Below are 20221 nucleotides of genomic sequence, written 5' to 3'. Positions count from 1 at the left end.
GATGCAGGCACATTGGTTCGCCTTTCCCTGCCTTTCCCACATATCTGAGCCTCCGGAGTGTTTTTATTTACCTCTTTTGCCTCTGCTTTCCTCACAGCGTAAATAAATAATTAATTAAAGTCGCGTCGCGCTTTAGCGCAGTGATCTTGGAAAAGAAGTTTTTTTGTTGAGAGTCTTCCGCAGGACTGGAGCTGTGATACTCGGTCTAGTGAGGTAAGAGTGTTTTCTGACTCCTCTGGGGTGGGCCCGCGATCGGAACGTTTTTGGCGCGAACCGCCATTTTTGAATTTTACCACCGTTTTTGGCGATGGCTGCGGAGACTGTAAAGCGCTGTTCTAAATGTGGCAAGCGCAAATCAGCAGCGGGGCTCTGTAATTCGTGCTGTACAGACGGTAGAGCCGGCCAGAGCATGGCGTGCGGCGATCTTTTGCGCTCTGAGCTGGCAGCGGATGCCATTTTGGATTTTCCACATGGTGCGGCCTCCGTTGCGACGGAGAGCCCTGAATCCGGGGGGGGGGGGGGGTCCTCTGAGTGAGGCTAATAATAGAGCTGATAGCCCTGGGCAGGATCCGGGCGGTCAGGGAGCGGTTTTCTCCCCTGATTTTGTTTTAATGCTGTAAAGAGCGCACATGCTTAAAAGAGCTCTTCCACAGGGATCTTCGGACCCTCTGCCTGCCCCCCCCCCCCCCCGGTGGATCCTGGCCTTTTGGAGTTGGCTTTGCCTGTTTCTTACCCCCCTGATAAACGCAGAAGGGCTAATTCCCCTTCTGAGTGTGGCGCACCCCCCTTTTCCCCCCCGTGGTCGGGCTATGAGGATTCTGAGGGGTCTGGCAGAACTTCTTGGGCTGAGGAGCCAGAGTCAGGTGCAGAATTGCCACAGGAGCTTGATGATCCGTCTGCGGTGAGGATTTTCCACCGCGAGGAGCTGCCAGCTCTTATTTCAGATGCCTTACAAACCCTCTCGATTGAAGATCCTAGGAGTGGCACAGCCTCCGCTGTTAATCCAAAGATGGCTAGTACCAGAAAGCCTGCTCGAGCCTTTCCTTTGCATGACTCCATCCAAGAGCTTATTTCGGCTCAATGGGCTGACCCCGAGGGATCTTTGAAGGTTGCCAGGGCTATGGGGCAATTATACCCTCTGAGTGAGGAACATTTGGCTCGCTTAGCAATGCCTAAAGTGGATGCCCTGGTCACGGCTGTGACAAAGAGATCTACCCTCCCTGTTGAAGGAGGTGTTGCCCTGAAGGATATTCAAGACCGCAGGCTTGATTCAGCTCTGAAGCGGTCCTTTGATTTGGCAGGTCTCACTGTTCGGGCGTCTGCATGCAGTTGTTATGCTGCTAGAGCCTGCCTGGCTTGGTTACAGCAGGCAGTGGAACAGCCCGGTGATGGAGCGGAGACCTTATCTGAAGTGGCTCCGCAGATGGAGTCGGCCTTGTCCTTTTTGGCTGACGCCCTTTATGATATGGTCAGAGCTTCGGCTAAACAAATGGCTGTAGCAGTGGCGGCTCGCCGCACTCTTTGGCTACGACATTGAGTGGCGGACATGGCCTCTAAGCAAAGGTTGGTGAAGTTGCCCTTTCAAGGCCTTCTCCTGTTTGGTGAGGAGCTGGAAAACATTGTTAAAGGCCTGGGGGATTCCAAACCTCAGCGCTTGCCCGAAGATAGGCCGAAGCCTTCCTCTAAGGGTCAGGCGGTCCGCTCCTCTTACAGACCTCGCTTCCGTGAAGCTAGAAGGTACCGCCCGGGGCATGCTGCTGGGTTCACTTCGCGTGCCCGCTTTCAGCAGAGAAACTCCTTTCGCTCGGACAAACGTTCCGCAGCTGCCGGTACAAGGCCTGGAGTTCGGGGGCGACCCTCTCAATGATGGTGCGCTGGCCCCCTCCTCGTTTCCTATCATCGGAGGAAGACTTTCCCTCTTTTTCGAGGAGTGGGCCAAAATCTCCGCAGATCAGTGGGTCTTGGACCTGATCAGAGACGGATACCGAATAGAATTCGATGCCCCGGTGAGAGACGTGTTTGTGGAGTCCCGATGCGGTTCTGCCGCCAAACGGGCGGCGGTAAAGGAGACTTTGCACAGTCTGTGCCAGATAGGGGCTGTGACCCCGGTGCCTCCCGCCGAACAAGGTCTAGGCCGCTACTCCATTTACTTTGTGGTGGCACGAAAAGGCAGCTCTTTTCACCCGATCCTGGACTTCAAAGAGCTAAACAAGTCCTTAAGAGTGCGGCATTTTCACATGGAAACCCTGCGCTCCGTCATTGCGGCGGTACAGCCAGGAGAGTTTCTCACGTCTCTGGACCTGAAAGAAGCTTACTTGCACATACCAATTTGGCCCCCGCACCAGAAGTTTCTGCGGTTTGCGGTGTTGGGAAAACATTTCCAGTTTCGGGCCTTGCCTTTTGGCCTCGCCACAGCTTCCCGAACCTTCTCCAAGGTAATGGTAGTAGTAGCTGCCTTTCTCAGGCGAGAGGGTATCCGGATTCACCCGTACCTAGACGACTGGCTCATCAGAGCAGACTCAGAAAAAGAGAGTCATCTAGCTACAGCCAGAGTGGTTTCAGTCCTTCAATCTCAGGGCTGGGTCGTCAGTATGGCCAAAAGTAACCTGACCCCCTCGCAATCTCTAGAATATTTGGGGGCCAGGTTCGACACAGCCTGGGGCTATGTGTTTCTTCCCGAGCAAAGGCGGTGCAATCTTCAGAATCAGGTCCGTCTGCTCCTGAGGATGCCCCGCCCGGGAGCTTGGGACATTGTCCAGCTGTTGGGATCGATGACGGCCACCTTGGAAGTGGTGCCATGGGCGAGAGCGCACCTGAGACCTCTACAGTATTCTCTACTTCAACGATGGTCTCCAGTATCTTAGGATTATCAGTGCAGACTTTCTTGGCTCCCTGTGCCCGCCTCAGTATGGAGTGGTGGCTCTCGGAGAGCATATTGCGGCGGAGAATGCTGCTGGCGCTCCCCGATTGGTACCTAGTGGTGACAGATGCCAGTTTGAAGGGCTGGGGCACACATTGCCAGGGGAAGCATGCCCAGGGTCTGTGGACCCCCGACGAGTCGGAGTGGTCTATCAACCGCCTGGAGTTGAAAGCGGTGTTTCTGGCTCTTCTGGCCTTTCAAGTGAACCTGGAAGGATTGGCTGTCCGAGTGATGTCGGACAACACGACAGCAGTGGCCTACATAAATCGACAAGGCGGCACTCAGTGCAGAGCTCTAGCCGCGCAGGCAGAACAAATTTCCACTGGGCCGAGCTGCATCTACAGTCCCTGTCAGCAGCTCACATTGCAGGTCAGAGCAACGTGCAAGCCGACTATCTAAGCAGGCATCAGATCGATCCAGTGGAGTGGGAACTAGCAGACGATGTATTCCTGCAGATATGTGCCAAATGGGGCAAGCCAGTGATGGATCTTATGGCAACCAGTTCCAATGCCAAAGTCCTGTGCTTCTTCAGCAGACGGAGGGATCCTCGCTCTGCCAGGTTGGATGCCTTGGCTCAACCCTGGCCCCTGGGCTTGCTGTATGTCTTCCCTCCGTGGCCCTTGATAGGGCGAGTGCTCCTGCAGATTCGGCTGCATCCAAGAGAAGTGGTGCTCATCGCCCTGGATTGGCCCAGGAGGCCTTGGTATGCGGACCTTTGACAGATGCTGTTGGAGGCTCCCTTTCCCTTACCTCTGGTTCTGCAGCTGTTGTCACAGGGTCCGGTGGCCATGGAGGACGCCTGCCACTTTGGTCTTATGGCATGGCGATTGAGAGGGCGCAATTGAGAGATAAAGGCTACTCAAATACGGTAATTTCCACTCTCCTGCAGGCCCGTAAGCGCTCCACTTCCGTGGCTTATGCCAGGATTTAGCGCCAGTTTGAAGTCTGGTGTGTTTCAAGAGCGCTTTCTCCGTTGCGGGCTCCTGTCTCGCCGACTCTGGACTTTTTGCAGGATGGTGTACACAAAGGCTTGGCCTATAATTTCCTGCGGGTGCAAGTGGCAGCATTGGCCTCCCTGCGTGGCAAGGTTGAAGGCGTGTCCTTAGCTGCTCATCCAGATGTGGCACGGTTTCTTAGAGGGTGCTTCGGCTCCGTCCTCCCGTGTGGGCACCTTGTGCAGCTTGGAACCTGGGGTTAGTATTGATGGCCCTTCAGGGGGCTCCCTTTGAACCGCTTCAGCTTGCTTCAGAGAAAGATTTGACACTGAAGGCCGTCTTTTTAGTGGCCATTACCTTGGCGAGATGGGTGTCAGAGCTCCAGGCGCTCAACTGTAGAGACCCTTTTCTGCAATTCTCAGAGTCAGGGGTCATGGTTCGGACCGTGCCTTCCTTCATGCCTAAGGTGGTTTCAGCATTTCACCTAAACCAGCCTGTTTTTCTTCCCTCCTTTGTTGAGGAGGAGTTTCCAGATTCATTTGGGCAGAACCTTTTGGATGTGCGCAGGACTCTGTTGCAGTATCTGCGAATTACAAATTCTTTCAGGACCTCTGATCATCTTTTTGTGCTGTTTGCAGATCCTCGCAGAGGGTCTTCAGCGTCTAAAGCCACTATTGCCCGTTGGCTCAAAGAAGCTATCTTTTCAGCATATCTGCTGTCTGGCCGGGCTCCGCCTGAAGCCTTTAAGGCACATTCCACAAGAGCGATTTCCTCTTCCTGGGCGGAAACTGGAGCACTATCTCTTCATGAGGTTTGCAGTGCTGCAACATGGGCTTCTAAGCTCTCTTTCGCCCGACATTACAGGCTGGATGTGGCTGCCAGGAGGGATAAGCATTTTGGAGCACAGGTGCTAGCGCGTGGTGTGGCTTGTTCCCACCCTATTTATGGATTGCTTTGTTACATCCCATACGTAATGGCTTCATCTGCTTGATGACAAGGAAGGGAAAATTAGGTTCTTACCTTGGTAATTTTCTTTCCTTTAGTCATAGCAGATGAAGCCATGAGCCCTCCCTGTGTGATTGTCTGTATTGCAGTGATTCTGATTTTTGGTGCTGTTCTTGTTTCCTGAAGTTATATTCCTTCCTTGGGGAGTCGGAAAACAGTCTTCAGGATTCTTGTTACAGTTATAGGAGGATGAGTTCATTCCCTCCAGTTCATGTTTTGGGAGGATGAGTTTATTCCCTCCAGGAGGATGCAAGTATTCCCTCCGTTTATACAAAGTGGAGGACGAGTTTATTCCCTTCTTTTTTGTTTATGCCCTTGTTAAGGGGCCATCGTTCGCTGTGAGGAAAGTTCATGTTATTCCCATTGCGGTTTGCCATACTGCTTTGGAAGCTTCAAATACTGAAGAGGCAGTGGCTTCCTCCTGCTTGACGCACGAGTCCCTTAGTCATTGTTTTTCCATGGAGCAGGATGTATTATTGTGTTCTTTTCTTAGTGCATATTTTCTCTCTTTCGCAGTACGTTCCCGTGCTGGTATTTTTGTCCCTTTTTTGTTTATTTTTAATTTTCATTGATTTTGTTTCCCTTTTAATTTTAGTGGTATTTTTGGCTCTTAGTTTTTTTTTCTTTTTCACAAATTGCTAGGCTCATTTAGGTCGGAGCACAAACCTCAATTTGAACGTTTCTCCTTTTTCTGATCACAATTGAGGAGTTTAGTTTGGCAGCGATTCTCTTTTTTTGATGTCCAAGAGGGCTCCCAGTGGCTTCAAAAGGTGCACCTGATGTAATCGGGTGATTTCCTTGACTGACCTGCACTCTGTGCATCGGGTGCTTTGGGTCCTGACCTTGAGCCTAACTCTCTCTGTTTGCAAATGTAATTGAAGAAACAGAGGGCACGGCAGGTCCAATAGGAGAGACTTTTTGGTTCATTGAAAACCAATTCATCAACATTGTCACTGGAAGCATCGACCTCCAATGGCTGCCAAGACTTCAACATCCACTGAGAGTGCACCAGCATCGAGGAGGTCTCCACCTCTCTTGATCTTGGACACTGAGAGTAGGCCCTGGGACCGGTCAGCATTGGACCCGACACCAAGGGCACATACAGGTTTGACAACGTCCTCATCAGCACTGAAGGACCGCAATGCTGAGCATCGAGGGAAGCCCAAGAAGCATAAGCATTGGTCCTCATTGACGCACGGTGCCAGGAGCACAAGGGCATCAGCATCACTGGTACTTGAGAAGTGCCGGCATCGGGAGGAGTACTTTCCATCCCTCCCCCCCTTTTGGAAGAGATGCCGGTGTGCAAGTCTCTAGCAGCTAGGTCCCAGCATTCAGTTCGGTACAGACTCCTTTGGCTCCCCCGCCTTTGCCAAAGCCCACCTTCGATGATTGGTTCTAAACCTTGCTCAGGGAGGAGCTGGTGCAGATGCCACAGTTGCAATCCGCTCAGGCATTAAGGGCGCTTGCACCAACTGCAGATCAACCCGAGATACTCCCTGAGGCTCCATCCATGCCTGTGGAGAGATCCATGGCACTGGCACCTCAAAGGGTGTTGACATCAACACATATGGTACTGCTCAACGTTGGAGGAGGAAGCTTCCCTTGAGTCTGAGGGTAGGGCTGTACCTCGGTGCTCTTTGGGGTGTGGACATGGCTTCACTCAGCTAAGGCAGGCACAACTCAGTCCACTCTTGAGTACACTGAAGAGTCTGATCGGGACTGTTCATGGAACTCTGAGAAGGAGCAGAGCCCTTACATACGTAAACGCAATCGAAACGGGAGTAGAGGATGAAACAAACAACAATCAGCTGTGGGGATGAGGTTTTCAAATCTTTATTACAAGCACCAGTGTAATGGGACCTGACATGGACCATGTTTCTGTGGGCATAGCCACCTGCCTCAGGGGTCATAATTGTAACTCCAAGCCCAATATTAGGCAAACAAAATGTATCTCTGATGCACGAAAACAGGAAAAGCCTTACTATTGGCTCAATGACTGTGGTATCTATAGAGCAGAACATTGTGAATGCCATTGCGAAACAGCAAACAGCGAAATCACGGTCATTGAGTCAGTAGTAAGGCTTTTCCTGTTTTCCTGCACCAGAGATACATTTTGTTTGCCTAATATCAAGCTTGGAGTTAAATTTGTGACCCCCGAGGCAGGTGGCTGTGCCCACCTAAACACGGCCCATGACGGATCCCATTACACTGGTGCTTGTAATAAAGATTTGAAAACCTCATCCCCACAGCTGATCACCATTTGTTTCATCCTCCTACTCTTGTTTTGACTCTGAGGAGGAGTTGTGGAGTACCTTCTGATTCCTCCGCACCTCAAGAAATAAAAATCTGTACCTGAGGGTCTCTTTCACAGGTTTCATCAGGGAGATGGCTTCTGCCATCTCATTTAAGTTATAAACTGAGGAAGAGCCCAGGACAAAGATGTTAACTGTCCTAGATTGAGTCTGAGTCTCCTCCTAAGGAAGAGGGCACGGTACCTTTCACCCTATCCTTAAAGATGCACTGATGAACTGTGAATCTCCCCACTCAGTGCAAATCATACCTAAGAAGGTGGAGACGCAGTATTGTTTCCAGAAGGCTCCTAGATTCAAAAGGGCTCAACTGCCACACTGCTCTCTGGTGGTCAAATCCACTCCCAGATGAGCCAGGAGCTCCAGAACTCATGCCTTGGCATCCCCAGGTAGAGAGGCTTGAACACTAGAATCATTTGGGAGGACAGCTTTTCAGGTCTCAATGCTCATTGCCTGCATCTAGTCCTACCAGCTGTACACAAGCCTTTACTTTCAGTCTATGATCTGCAGTTCACTAAGTCTTGCGGATTCTCTCCCACAGAAGCATGCTGCAGAGCTTCACCAGTTGGCCAGAAAGCAGTTGGAGTGTAGGAAGTATCTGGCTAGGAGTGCATATGGTTCTTTTGATATAGCTTCCAGACTGTTGCCATGGGTGTGGGGATGCACAGACTCTCCTGGCTGCATGTCTAACCTAGAACCAGCAGATCAGTAGAGGTTGGCAGTTGTGCCTTGCCAAGGTGACAGTCTGGAGGTAAGGTAGAAGAGGTCGCTGACCTCATATAGAAACATAACTGATACCATTCAAACCCTGTCTTGGCAACCTCCAGCTGCAGCCTCTTTCTCATGGAGGCTTTCGAGTGGGCCTAGGTGGACACCCCACTACTCTCAAATTTGTAGGTTTCCACCACCTTCAAGCAGGTATTTGCGGTGGAAATCTCCACCCTTCTAAAGCCCTATGTGGTCAAGCCCCATTCCACAAGGGGAATAAAGGCAGGGTTTCTATTCCAGGTACTTCTTGTGCCCAAGATGACAGAGAGATGTGTCCCATCCTAGACCTAAGAGCCCTGAACAAATTCCTGGTCAAAGCAAAGTTCAAGATGGTTTCCCTGGGTACCCTTCGCTGTGATTCAGTAGAACAATTGGCTGTGCTCTCTGGACTTAAAGGATGCTTACACTCACATTCTGATACTTCCAGGTAACAGGAAGTATCTTTGATTCTCCAAGGACAAACAGGCTGATAATTCTCACTAATGGGTCGTCGTCCGCGACGGCCCAGGAGACCGGAATAACTTTACAAAAAAACTAGAAGTCTCTGGAACACTCCGTCGTACAGGCCGAGCACACCACGCATGCGCGAGCAGCTTCCCGCCCGCGACGCAAGTATGTCCTCTTTAGTTTTCTTTGATCCGCTTCAGACTGACGAGATATTTTTCTTCGCTCTTTCGAACGGCTCAGGAGACCCTTCTTAGGTGTTTATCGCCCCTTTTTTCGCCTTTCTCAGCTTGTCGTTGTAGTTTTTTCTTAAAATTAAAAAAAAAAAAGTAGTAGTTTTCCTTGTTTTTATTAGTTTTTTGTCAACTTGTTTACGTTTCCTTTCTTTTTCGGTGCGGCCGCCCTTAGGCTGCTCGGCCGGGTCTTTCCCTTTTTTGTGCCTTTTTATTTGGCACCATCGAGCCTTTTAATTTCGCAGCCGCTGTTTTTTTGTCCATGTCATCAAGGACTCCCAGTGGCTTCAAGCGTTGTACTCGCTGCAACCGGACCATCTCGGGTACCGAGCCCCATGTGTGGTGTCTTCAGTGCCTTGGGCCCGACCAGCTGCCTGTAAGCTTTGTCTTTTGATGAAGAAATGGACCCAAGTGGCTTGGGAGGCTCAGCATGAGAAACTTTTTTCCGACCACTCCGGTCCTTTGACATCGGCATTGATATCGGTACCGAGGTTGGCGACATCGACGTCGAAGGAAGCAGTGACACCGAGAGCTCAGGTAATGGCTCCCGAACGACTGCATCGCGCTGGGAGCAGGCCCCCCGGGACCGACCTTCGTTGGACCCAGCCCCGAGGAGGCGTGAGAATTCCACGTCCTCCTCTTCAATACCGAGGAGTCTCGATGACGGGTGTTGAGCGAAGGCTAAGAAGCACAGTCATCGATCTCCTTCCATGCACGGTGCCGGGAGGACTGCTCACCCTCCATACAGGAAGTGCTGATGCGTCAGTCATCTGGCAGCCTGGTACTGGCTCTCGAGCCCCCTCAGATTCTACAACCGACTCCTGCACCGGCCCCCCCAGCCTATTCTGATGGAAGCTCTCGACAAGCGCATCAGGGCCCTTCTTCCGGAGCTTCTGGAAGGGTTGCTTCGCCAGCCTGCCTCGGTGTCGGGGGTGCTTGCGCCTTCTGTACCAACTGCGGAGGTGACATCTGGGCCATCGCCTATGGTGAGGTCCCCATCCTCGGTACCGCTTGAGAGGTACTGGCATCGGCTGCCACCCGGGTTGATTCCCCCTCGACGTCGGTGGAGGAAGCTTCACCGGAGTCCAGGCAGGGGTCGAATTCTCGACACCCTCCACGAGGTCGTCGATCCTCGACGTTGAGACAGGCTCGGGTTCGGGCGGCTTTTAGGGAGCTTTTGTCCGATACCGATGAGGAGCGCTCGTGGGAAGAGGAGGAAGACCCCAGATACTTTTCGGAGGAAGAGTCGTGTGGGGTTCCCTCTGATCCTACTTCACCAATTGAAAGTAGAATGTCTCCACCTGAGAGTCTTTCTTTCTCATCTTTTGTTCGGGAAATGTCTAAGGACATTCCATTCCCTATGGAGGTTGTGGATGAGCCCAGGGCCGAGATGCTCAAGGTCTTGGATTATCCTTCTCTGCCTGCTGAGGTTGCAACGGCCCTCTTGCATAATACTCTCAGGGAAGTACTTATGCGAAATTGGTCGTGCCCTCTTTCTAACCCAGTGGTCCCCCAAAAAATCAGTGTCCCAGTACAGAGTCCATGGAGAGCCTGTAATGGTGAAGGCCCAACTTCCTCACGATTCCATGGTGGTGGTCTCTGCTCTCAGTAGAGCCAAGAGTACTAGAGACTAAGCCTTGGCGCCCCCAGGCAGAGAGTCTAGGACCTTGGATTCTTTTAGGAGGAGAACGTATCAGGCCGCTATGCTCGCCGCCAAGATCCAAACTTACCAGCTCTACACGAGCATCCACTTGCGGAACTCGGTGAGGCAACTGTCTAGTTTGGTTGAAGCACTTCCTCCAGAGCTCGCCGAACCTTTTCACCAGGTGGTCAGGCAGCAGAAGGCGTGTAGCAAATTCCTGGCTAGGGGGACTTACAACACTTTTGATGTAGCATCTCGTGTAGCTGCTCAGGGTATAGTAATGCTCAGACTCTCATGGCTGCGTGTCTCTGACCTGGATCATAAGACCCAGCAGCGAATGGTGGATGTTCCTTGCCGGGGAGATAATCTTTTTGGAGACAAAGTAGAGGACATGGTCGATCAGATCAAAAAGCACCATGATGCTATGGATTCTCTCACCCGCCGGGCGTCTTCTGCTACCATTGGTGGATGGGTCTTCAGTATGCATATTCTCCCATCCTTCTTGCGGGGGAAGACTTTGCTGAAACTCAAGCAAGACTGAGGAACCGTGATCCTGATTGCTTCATATTGGCCCAGGCAGATCTGGTCCCTTCTTCTTTTTGGAGTTTTCCTCCTGAAGTACCTTGGAGATCAGAGTGTTTTCCAGCTATTATCATAAAGAACAAGGGATCTGTTTTGCATCCCAACCTCCAGTGTCTGGCCTTCATAACCTGGATGTTGAGAGTTTAGAATTTGCTTCCTTGCATCTTCCTGAGGGTTTCTCCAAGGTCTTGCTGGCTTCCAGGAAAGATTCCACAAAGAGGTGTTACCAGATGGCAAAGGAGAAGGAGGTTTGCCATCTGGTGAGTGGGCAAGGCCCTAGGTCCCCTTTCTTGCTGTACACAGATCTGCTTGAATACCTTCTACACCTTTCTGAGTCTGGCCTCAGTACCAAATCTGTAAGGGTTCACCTTAGTGTGATTAGTGCTTACCATCGCCATGTAGAAGGTAGGTCCATCTCTGGACAGCCTCTAGTTGTTTGCTTAATGAGAGCTTTGCTTTTGACAAAGCACCCTGTCAGACCTCTGCCTGTGTCATGGGACCTCAGCGTTGTCCTCACCCAACTGATGAAGGCTCCTTCCGAGCTACTTGATTCCTGCCAGAAAATTTGGTAAAGGCAGTTAGCTTAGTGGAGTTTAAAAAAGGTTTGGACAGCTTCCTAAAGGAAAAGTCCATAGACCGTTATTAAATGGACTTGGGGAAAATCCACTATTTCTGGGATAAGCAGTATAAAATGTTTTGTACATTTTTTGGATCTTGCTGGGTATCTGTGACCTGGATTGGCCACTGTTGAAAACAGGATGCTGGGCTCGATGGACCTTCAGTCTTTCCCAGTATGGCAATACTTATGTACTCATGTACTTATGTCATCTGAAGTATCTGATCTGGAAGGTCCAGGTCCTGTTTTTGGTGGCTGTTACTTCAGCTCATACAGTCAGTAATCTTTAGGACCTAGTGGGGGATCCACCTTACACAAAATTTCATCATAGCACAGTAGTTCTCTGCACACACCCTAAGTTCCTGCCTAAGGTTGTGTCTGAGTTCCATTCCATCTGAACCAGTCGATCGTTCTTCCAACATTCTTTCCAAAACCTCATGCTTATCCTGGCAAGAGCGCACTGCAGACCTTGTACTGCAAGCGATCATTGGCCTTTTACTTTACTCTGGGTAAGTCACTTAATCCAACAAAAAGAAGGTCCAAGTCTCCCGCAAAAAACACATAAGACAACAACCAATTTGGGATCTATTCATTTAACTACTTTGCTGGACATCTGGGAAGGCTTAGAACGGCGCTTGAGGATTGTCCTCCTTTTCCAAATTTCAGCTGGAAGCCAGTTATATTAAGCTGTTTATGCCTTTCACTCCATGAGAATTCTGGAGGCACATCTGTATACGTCAATTTGAAGACCCCTGAAGAAGGCCGGTAGGCCGAAACACGGACCGTGTAGGGTCCTAATAAACTTCTTTGGTGCTCTTACCCTTTAGGCTTTTTATCTGGTCTATTTTGGTTTTCCTTCCGCTCTGTATGTTGTCTTAAGTCACTTAATCCTCCATTGAGTACCTGTATATAATATATAAACCGCTTTGATTGTAACCACAGAAAAATGGTATATCAAGACCATTTCCCTTTATTTGGCGCGGACTAGGCCCTACAAAGTCCATCCAGCTTTTTGTTTCATTTTATCCCAACAGGATTGGGGTTGACGCAATCTCCAGTTGGCTGGCAGATTGAATTTCGTTCACCTATGCCCAGGCTGGGCTGACGGGTCATGTCAAAGCTTACAATGTGAGAGCCATGGCAGTGTCTGTGGCCCACTTGAGATCAGTCTCCATTGAAAAAATTTGCAAGGCTGCAACATGGTCTTCACATTCACATCAAATTATTGCCTTGAGTTGGATACCCAACGCATTAGTCTGTTTGGACAGACAGTTCTGCAGAATTATGGTCTAGAATCCAACTCCATCCCCCTAGCCCCATTTTGTTTTGTTCAGGCTGTACTGTCACATAGTTGCATATAGATTCAAGTTAATTACTATTTTGCCCTTTCCGTTGCGAGGTCCAATTCATTGATGGTTGTTTTCAGTGAGCCTGGTAGCTAGGGATTCCTACATGTGATAATATGGCCTGTTTGTCCTCAGAAAAAGCGAAGGTGCTTACATGTTGCAGGTATTCTCAGAGGACAGCAGGCCATTCATTCTCACATACCCTCCCACCTCCCCTTGGAATTGTTTTTCCATGCTATGTTATTGTACTGATGGTCCTGTGCTCTAGAGGCGGGCGGGAAGGCACTCGCGCATGCATGGTGGGGAAGCTGCACGTGGTGTTAACTATACTAGCTTGTTTGAGCTCTGCACCATGCGACGTGGATGACGTTACCCACATGTGAGAGAGAATGGCCTGCTGTCTTTGGAGAATACCTGCGTACAGGTAAGTATCTTCGTTTTACAGCCTGCACAGAATCTTGCCTTCTATTTTCAATATATTTTCGTTACTTATGTGTAAAAGCATAAGTAGCTCACCAAAACAAGCATAGTGTCAAAATTGTAATCTCTTAGTATGTGTGCTACCTAAAATTGGAGTAGAATAAAAGTCCATAAAAGTGCTTGGTTTTAGGCATATAAATGAATGTTGGATTGGACTGTCGCAACAAACTATTTCATTATAAAGACACATAGAGGCATATTTTCAAAGCACTTTGGGAGGCTAAGTTCCATAGGTTTCTATGGAACTTTGGGAGGCTAAGTGCTTTGAAAATGAGCTTGTTTGTGTGCTCTCTTTATTGTATGTTGCCTTGTAGCAGAGCTTATGGTTTTGAATGTGAAATGTAGTAGTAAACATTAATGTTTTGTGGCTGGATGCTGGTGAGCTGCTTTTGTATTTGTACTCTGGATGACCCAATATTATTCTATTAAATACTGTAGCTGATATAAAAAATAAAATTGCTTCCCACAGTTGGTAGCAGTTATATAGGCCTGTTGTAGACAGTAGTTATTCCATAGAAATTTAAAGTTAATGGCACAGAGTTCCCTGGGGCTTGATACAGGAAGCAGTGACCTTTTGATTATGGAGGGTGTTGGGCACTAATAGTCTTCCTTGGATTATTACAGAGTCAGAGTTAATTCTGGGAAACAGAGCATTAACTGATTATGTAAGAAAGAAGAAATAGAGGCAATGCCAGCATTTTAGTTTCATCTGCTGATTTCCTTGCACATTTGGTCTCTGTCATTGGGAAGCGTGATACTGCTGGATTGGAGTGTAATTCTATGTTTTGCTTTGCAGATGCTGAAAGCACGGGACAGTAAGGTGAATCCCAGGGATATTGCAGATAAAATTACCCGAAACATTTCTGATAATGAGTACATCGAGCGAGTAGACATTGCTGGCCCTGGTATGGTACCAAATATTTACGTTTGTTTACTTGGGTCTAATCTTTCCAGAAAGGCAGTATTTTCAGCAACCACGGTGATTAAAGATATTGTGTGTTTGCATGTGCATATGTTTCATATTTCCTTGTCAACAGATCAATCCAGAACTTGTGTGTTATTCCCATCTACCGGCATAGAGGACTCAGAATTAATAGGCAATGTGGCTGAGTCAATTTAGTATTCCTCTGACTCCAGCGGGTGGAAGACTAATTCTGTGCAGCTCCTGAATTGATCTGTGTACGCTTGCTCCTGGTCCAGTAGAGGGGTTAAGAAGTTCAAAGTGACCTTTTGGTGTACACCTAGTGGTGCTAGGTCTGTCTCTCCCTATCCCTCCCCACTATAATCTCCTTTCCCATTGTGGTCTCCTTCCTAAAAAAAAAAAGTCGAAACAAAGTAAAGTTTTATTAAATTTCGGTCTTTCTAGTGTCCACAGAGAAAAGCCTTATTTCTCTGAGGCACTCTTCGGGGGGGGGGGGGGGGGGGGCGGGGATGGGACATTGCTGTGAGACTGTGAGTACTGCTGCATTTTTCTATCTGCTGCGTTTCACTATGGCAGCACCAAGCTGCAAAGTTCTTCTCTTGCTGTTCAGCGAGAGACATTATCAAGGCAGTGTGTTGCATGCTCTCTATTGAAGGCAGGAGTTCTTGGCTCCGTGGAAACCCAGCAACATAGTCTGAAGACAGGCTCACTTGTTGAGCAGATGTTTGCTGAAAGTATGGGAACAGCAACCATTACTGATGAAAATAGCCACACTAGGTCAGACCAATTGTCCATCTAGCCCGATATCCTGTTTCCAACAGTGGCCAATCCAGGTCACAAGTACCTGGCAGAAACTCAATTAGTAATAACATTCCATGCTACCAGTCCAGGGGAAAATAGTGCCTTCCCTCATGTCCATCTCAATAACAGACAATGGACTTTTCCTCCAGAAATTTGTCCAAACCTGTTTCCGCATACTCCGACAGTGAGTTCCAGAGCTTAACTATTCCTTGAGTGAAAAAATATTTCCTCCTCTTTGTTTTGAAAGTATCTTTTTGAAAAATTAAAAGTTAGATTCACTTCTACCTGTTATTTCATTGAGTATTCCCTGTTGTTTGTATTTTTTGAAAGAGTGAAAAATCAGTTCTCTTCTACCCATTTTACACCACTCAGGATTTTATAGACCTGAATAGTATCCCTCCCTCAACTGTCTCTTTTCCAAGCTGAATAGCCCTAATCTCTTTAGCCTTTCCTCATATGGAAGGAGTTCATCCCTTTTATCATTTCAGTTGCTCTTCTTTGAACCTTTTCTAATGATGACTAGAATTGAAAGTAATACTTAAGGTGAGGCCACACCATGGATCAATACAGAGGCATTGTAATATTCTTGGTCTTATTTTGCATTCCTTTCCTGATAATTCTTAGCATCCTGTTTGCTTTTTGGCTATTGCACACTGGGCAGAAGATTTTAGCATATTGTCTACAATGATACCTAGACCCTTTTCTTGAGTGCTGACTCCTAAGGAGGACCCTAGCATCAGGTAAGTGATTCATAAGAACGTAAGAGTAGCCATACTAGGTCTGAGCAATGCTTTATCTAGCCAGGATCCTGTTTTCAAACAGTGGCCAAGCCAGGTCACAAATACCTTTCAGAAATCCAATTAGTAGCAACATTCCAGGGGGCAAGCAGTTGCTTCCCCATATCTGTCTCATAGCAAACTATGGACTTTTCCTCCAGGAACTTTCCATATTTATTTATTTTTTTTTTAACCCAGATACTCTTAACTGCTGTTACCACATTCTCCGATAAAGAGTTCCAGAGCTTAGCTATTCGTTGATTTTAAAAAATATTTCCTCCTATTTGTTTTAAAAGTATTTCCAATTTGCATCACTTTGCATTTGTCCACATTAAATTTTATCTATCATTTGGATGTCCAGCCTTCCAGTTTACCAAGGTCTTCCTGCAATTTTTCACAATCTGCATGTGTTTTGACAGCTTTGAATAGTTTTCTGTCATCTGCAAATTTAATCACCTCACTCGTTGTTTCGTTTTCCAGATCATTTATAAATGTTAAATAGCACCTGTCCCAGTACAGATCCCTGCAGCATTCCTCCTCCATTGAGAAAAATGGCCATTTAACCCTACCCTCTGTTTTCTGTCCAGTATCCAATTCCTAATCCAGAGAAGGACATTGCCTCCTATCCTATGACTAAAGTTTTTTCAGGAGTCTCTCATGAGGAACTTTGTCAAAAGCTTTCTTAAAATCTAGATACACTACATCAACCGGCTCACCTTTATCCACATGTTTATCTACGCCTTCAAAGAAATGAAGCAAATTGGAGAGGCAAGACTTCCCTCAGCTGAACCTATGCTGGTCTGTCTCTTTAAACCATGTTTGTGTACGTGTTCCATAATTTTGTTCTTTAAAATAGTTTCCACTATTTTCTCCAGCACTGAAGTCAGGCTTACCGTTCTGTAATTTCTCGTATCACCCCTGGAACCCTTTTAAAAAATTGATGTTAGATTGGCCACCCTCCAATCTTCAGGTACTACAGATGATTTTAATGACAGGTTACAGATCACTAACAACAGATCAGCAATTTCATGTTTTGAGTTTTTTCAGTACCCTGGGGTGTATGCCATCCGGTCCAGGTGATTTATCACTCTTTAATTTGTCATTTTGGCTCGGTACATTTTCCAGGTTCACTGAGATTTCTTTCAGTTCCTCCACATCGTCACCCTTGAAAACCATTTCCAGTACAGATATATCTCTTTTGTTGGGGAATAAACCGCCTGCACTCTTTCGGGTTAACTGTACTCCTAGGAGTTACGACCTTTTGAGTGAAATCTCAGGCAGCTCTCTGGTTGAGATTTGTTGGTCCGCTACATGGTCCTCTCTGCATACCTTCTCCAAGCACTTTATGCTTGATGTTGCTGCTAGTAAGGATGCAGAGTTTGGAGCTTCAGTTCTCTTAGCGGGAGCTTCTGTTTCCCACCCTACTTTAGAACTGCTTTGATACGTCACACTACTACTACTACTACTACTTATCATTTCTATAGCGCTACTAGACGTACGCAGCGCTGTACACTTGAGCATGAACAGACAGTCCCTGCTCGACAGAGCTTACAATCTAATTAGGACAGACAAACAAGACTCCTGAATTGATCTGTTGATGACGAGGAAGAAGAAATTAGTTTGTACCTGCTAATTTTCTTTCTTCGAGGACAAGCAGGCCTTTGTATTCTCACACATGGGTAACGCGATCCCACATTGCCCAGTTCGGAGCTTATAACAAGCTAGTAAGAGCTTTGTGGAGTGTGGTGTGTACCTTCCCGCCTGCTGAGAGAGCTTGGTTACCGCAGTTCTTTTTTTTTTTTTAACTGTGGTGAGGAGTGATTGTGATGTTCTGCTCCTCAAAGCTTGGTTCAAAAGAGCTTTTTTGGAGTGCCTTTCTGGCGGGGGTTTTTTTTTCGCTATGCCTGTATGTACCTGAGTTTGGGTTACTTTTTTTTTTTTTTAATTTACTTTTCCCGTATTGTTTGTTCTTTTTTCCGCTTTTAAATTTCCTTTATCTTTTGCCTGATTCGGCCATATTTAGGCCTTGAGTACAGTCGGGGTCTCTCATCCTTATTTTCTTTGATGCTTTGCCCATTTTTCGGCATCATAGAGTCATTTGATTTGGCCACGGAAGTTTTTCCTTCCATGTCCATGAGAGTTCCCAGTGGCTTTAAGTGCTGTGCCTGTTGCAGTAGGACCATCTCTGACATGGACACTCATTCTTGATGTCTTCAGTGTTTGGGGACCAACCATAGCCCTTCCAAATGTGTCTTGTGTCTTCTTATAAAGAAAAGGACCCAGTTGGCTAAAGAGGCTTAGCGTGAAAAGATTTTTGGAGCCTGGTCCAAATCCTTGGCGTTGACGTCGGGTGTTGCATCGGCATCAGGTGCATCGATACGTATAGTTACTAGACCTGTAGACACTGTAAGCAGTTGGGCATCAAGTGGTTCTCCACCTGCCTCAGCTCCGACTGCTGCTCAAGGCCCCCGGGACCGGCCTGCATTGGACCCAACACCGAGGCGACACGTGGATTCAAGGAGCATCGATGACCGGCTTGGATAAATCCTTCTTATCTGTTCCCTTCTCCACTACTGGCAACTCCAGTCCGCGCCTTCTGTCTCGCTGCACCCTACGCCGGGAATAAACTTCCTGAGCCCCTACGTCTTGCCCCATCTTTGGCCACCTTTAAATCTAGACTGAAAGCCTACCTCTTTAACATTGCTTTTGACTCGTAACCACTTGTAACTACTCGCCTCCACCTACCCTCCTCGCCTCCTTCCTGTACACATTAATTGATTAGATTTGCTTACTTTATTTTTTGTCTATTAGATTGTAAGCTGTTTGAGCAGGGACTGTCTTTCTTCTATGTTTGTGCAGTGCTGCGTACGCCTTGTAGCGCTATAGAAATGCTAAATAGTAGTAGTAGTAAGGCCAAGAAGCATCAGCATTGATTCCCCCCCTCGACTCATGGTGCAGGGATCTCCGGAGCACCCGAGAAGAGTCAGCGCCGGGAAGACCACTCCCCCTCCATACAGGAGGTGCTGATGAGCTGTCTCCCTGCAATCAGGTCCAGCCTCCCATCTTGACCCCAGCAGCTCCACAGAGGCTGTCTGAGCCAACACCCCAGCCTTTCCCAGTGTTGGCTCTCGAGCGGATCCAGGCCTTGCTCCCTGAGCTGCTGACTGGCAACATGCATTGCATCAGCATCGGGGGTGCTTGGCCCTCAGCCTGCAGTGCGGCCGCCAATGTTCTCGGGGAGAAGTCAATGGTTTCCCTTCTGACATCTCCCCTCCTCAGGTTCTAGTTTCCCCTCCTCCTGAGAGCCTTTCCTTTCTCTCGTTTGTCAAGGAAATGGCGGCTGCCATTCTGTTTCCTTTGGCGGTGGACGACGAGCCCAGGGCCAAGATGCTCAAGGTCCTGGATTACGAGTCTCCTCCTAGAAAGATTGTGATGGTCCCGCTTCACGAGATCTTACAGGACATTCTCTGGTGGAATTGGGAGTTCCTTCTGTCTGTCCCGGTACTTTCCAAAACGATTGATACCATGTACCGGATTCAGAGTACCCCTGGGTTTGATAATCCTCATCTATCCCTGGTGGCTGAATCCTTACTCAAAAGGGCCAGGATTTCTAGAGGCTATGCTTCGGTTCCCCCAGGGGCAGGGAAACTAGAACCTTGGACTCTTTTGAGCAGAAGTTGTTTCAGGCCTCTATGCTTGTGTTCTATATTCAATCGTAGCAGCTCTTCACGAGTGTATACTGAAGGGACTTGATGTGCAAGCTGCTGGATTTGGCAGGCCAAATTGCTTCACTAGTTGGCCAAGCAGCAGAAGGCATGTAAGTCCTTGGCCAGGGGAGCCTTTGACTCTTTTGATGTGGCTTCCAGGGTCTCTGCCCAAAGTATAGCAATGCACAGACTCTCATGGCTACGTGTTTCTGACTTAGAATTAACGGTTTAGCAGAAATCGGCAGATGCTCCATGCCGGGGGGATAAAGTTTTTGGTGAGAAAGTGGAGGAGGTCGCTGACCAGATCAAAAAACACACTGATTAATATCCACTCTTTCCCCGACCGGATGACTTCTGTATCTGCCTCCTCATCTAGGTTTTTTGGCAAGTTGAGAAGGAGGTGCCTGCTACTCAGTGTAGGTACGTTGCCTCCTCTCGCCCGCCTCAGCAGTGCGCTCGTTCATGTCAACAGCATGCTCCTAAGATCTCCTGCTACTCCCCCAGTCAAAGCAGGGGACGACCTTTTGACTGGCTTCAGCAGAGCATATCCAAGTAAAAGCATCCATGCCGGACAACTTGCTGATCGGGGGGGGGGGGGGGGGGGGCTGAAATTTTTCCACAAAAGGTTGCCCTTTGTAACCTCCGACCAGTGGGTTCTTCAAATAGTCCATCTTGGGTATGCTCTGAGTTGGTGTCAGAAACCACCAAATTGCTCACTGAGAGCTCATTACTTCA

The 20221-nt window shown here is 48.2% G+C and overlaps 1 protein-coding gene across 1 annotated transcript in view; it reads left to right on the top strand.

The window, feature by feature from the left end:
* RARS1 (arginyl-tRNA synthetase 1) overlaps positions 1 to 20221 on the top strand; it is a 190043-nt gene that overhangs the window by 35849 nt on the left and 133973 nt on the right. The window contains exon 5 of the mRNA XM_030211798.1: positions 14077 to 14185. Within this exon, the coding sequence (XP_030067658.1) occupies positions 14077 to 14185 (109 nt within the window). The remainder of the gene's footprint in view (positions 1 to 14076; positions 14186 to 20221) is intronic.

The sequence above is a fragment of the Microcaecilia unicolor genome, chromosome 8, assembly GCF_901765095.1.
Source record: "Microcaecilia unicolor chromosome 8, aMicUni1.1, whole genome shotgun sequence".
NCBI classification, from domain to species: domain Eukaryota; kingdom Metazoa; phylum Chordata; class Amphibia; order Gymnophiona; family Siphonopidae; genus Microcaecilia; species Microcaecilia unicolor.
This window is presented reverse-complemented; position numbering and strand designations above follow the sequence as displayed.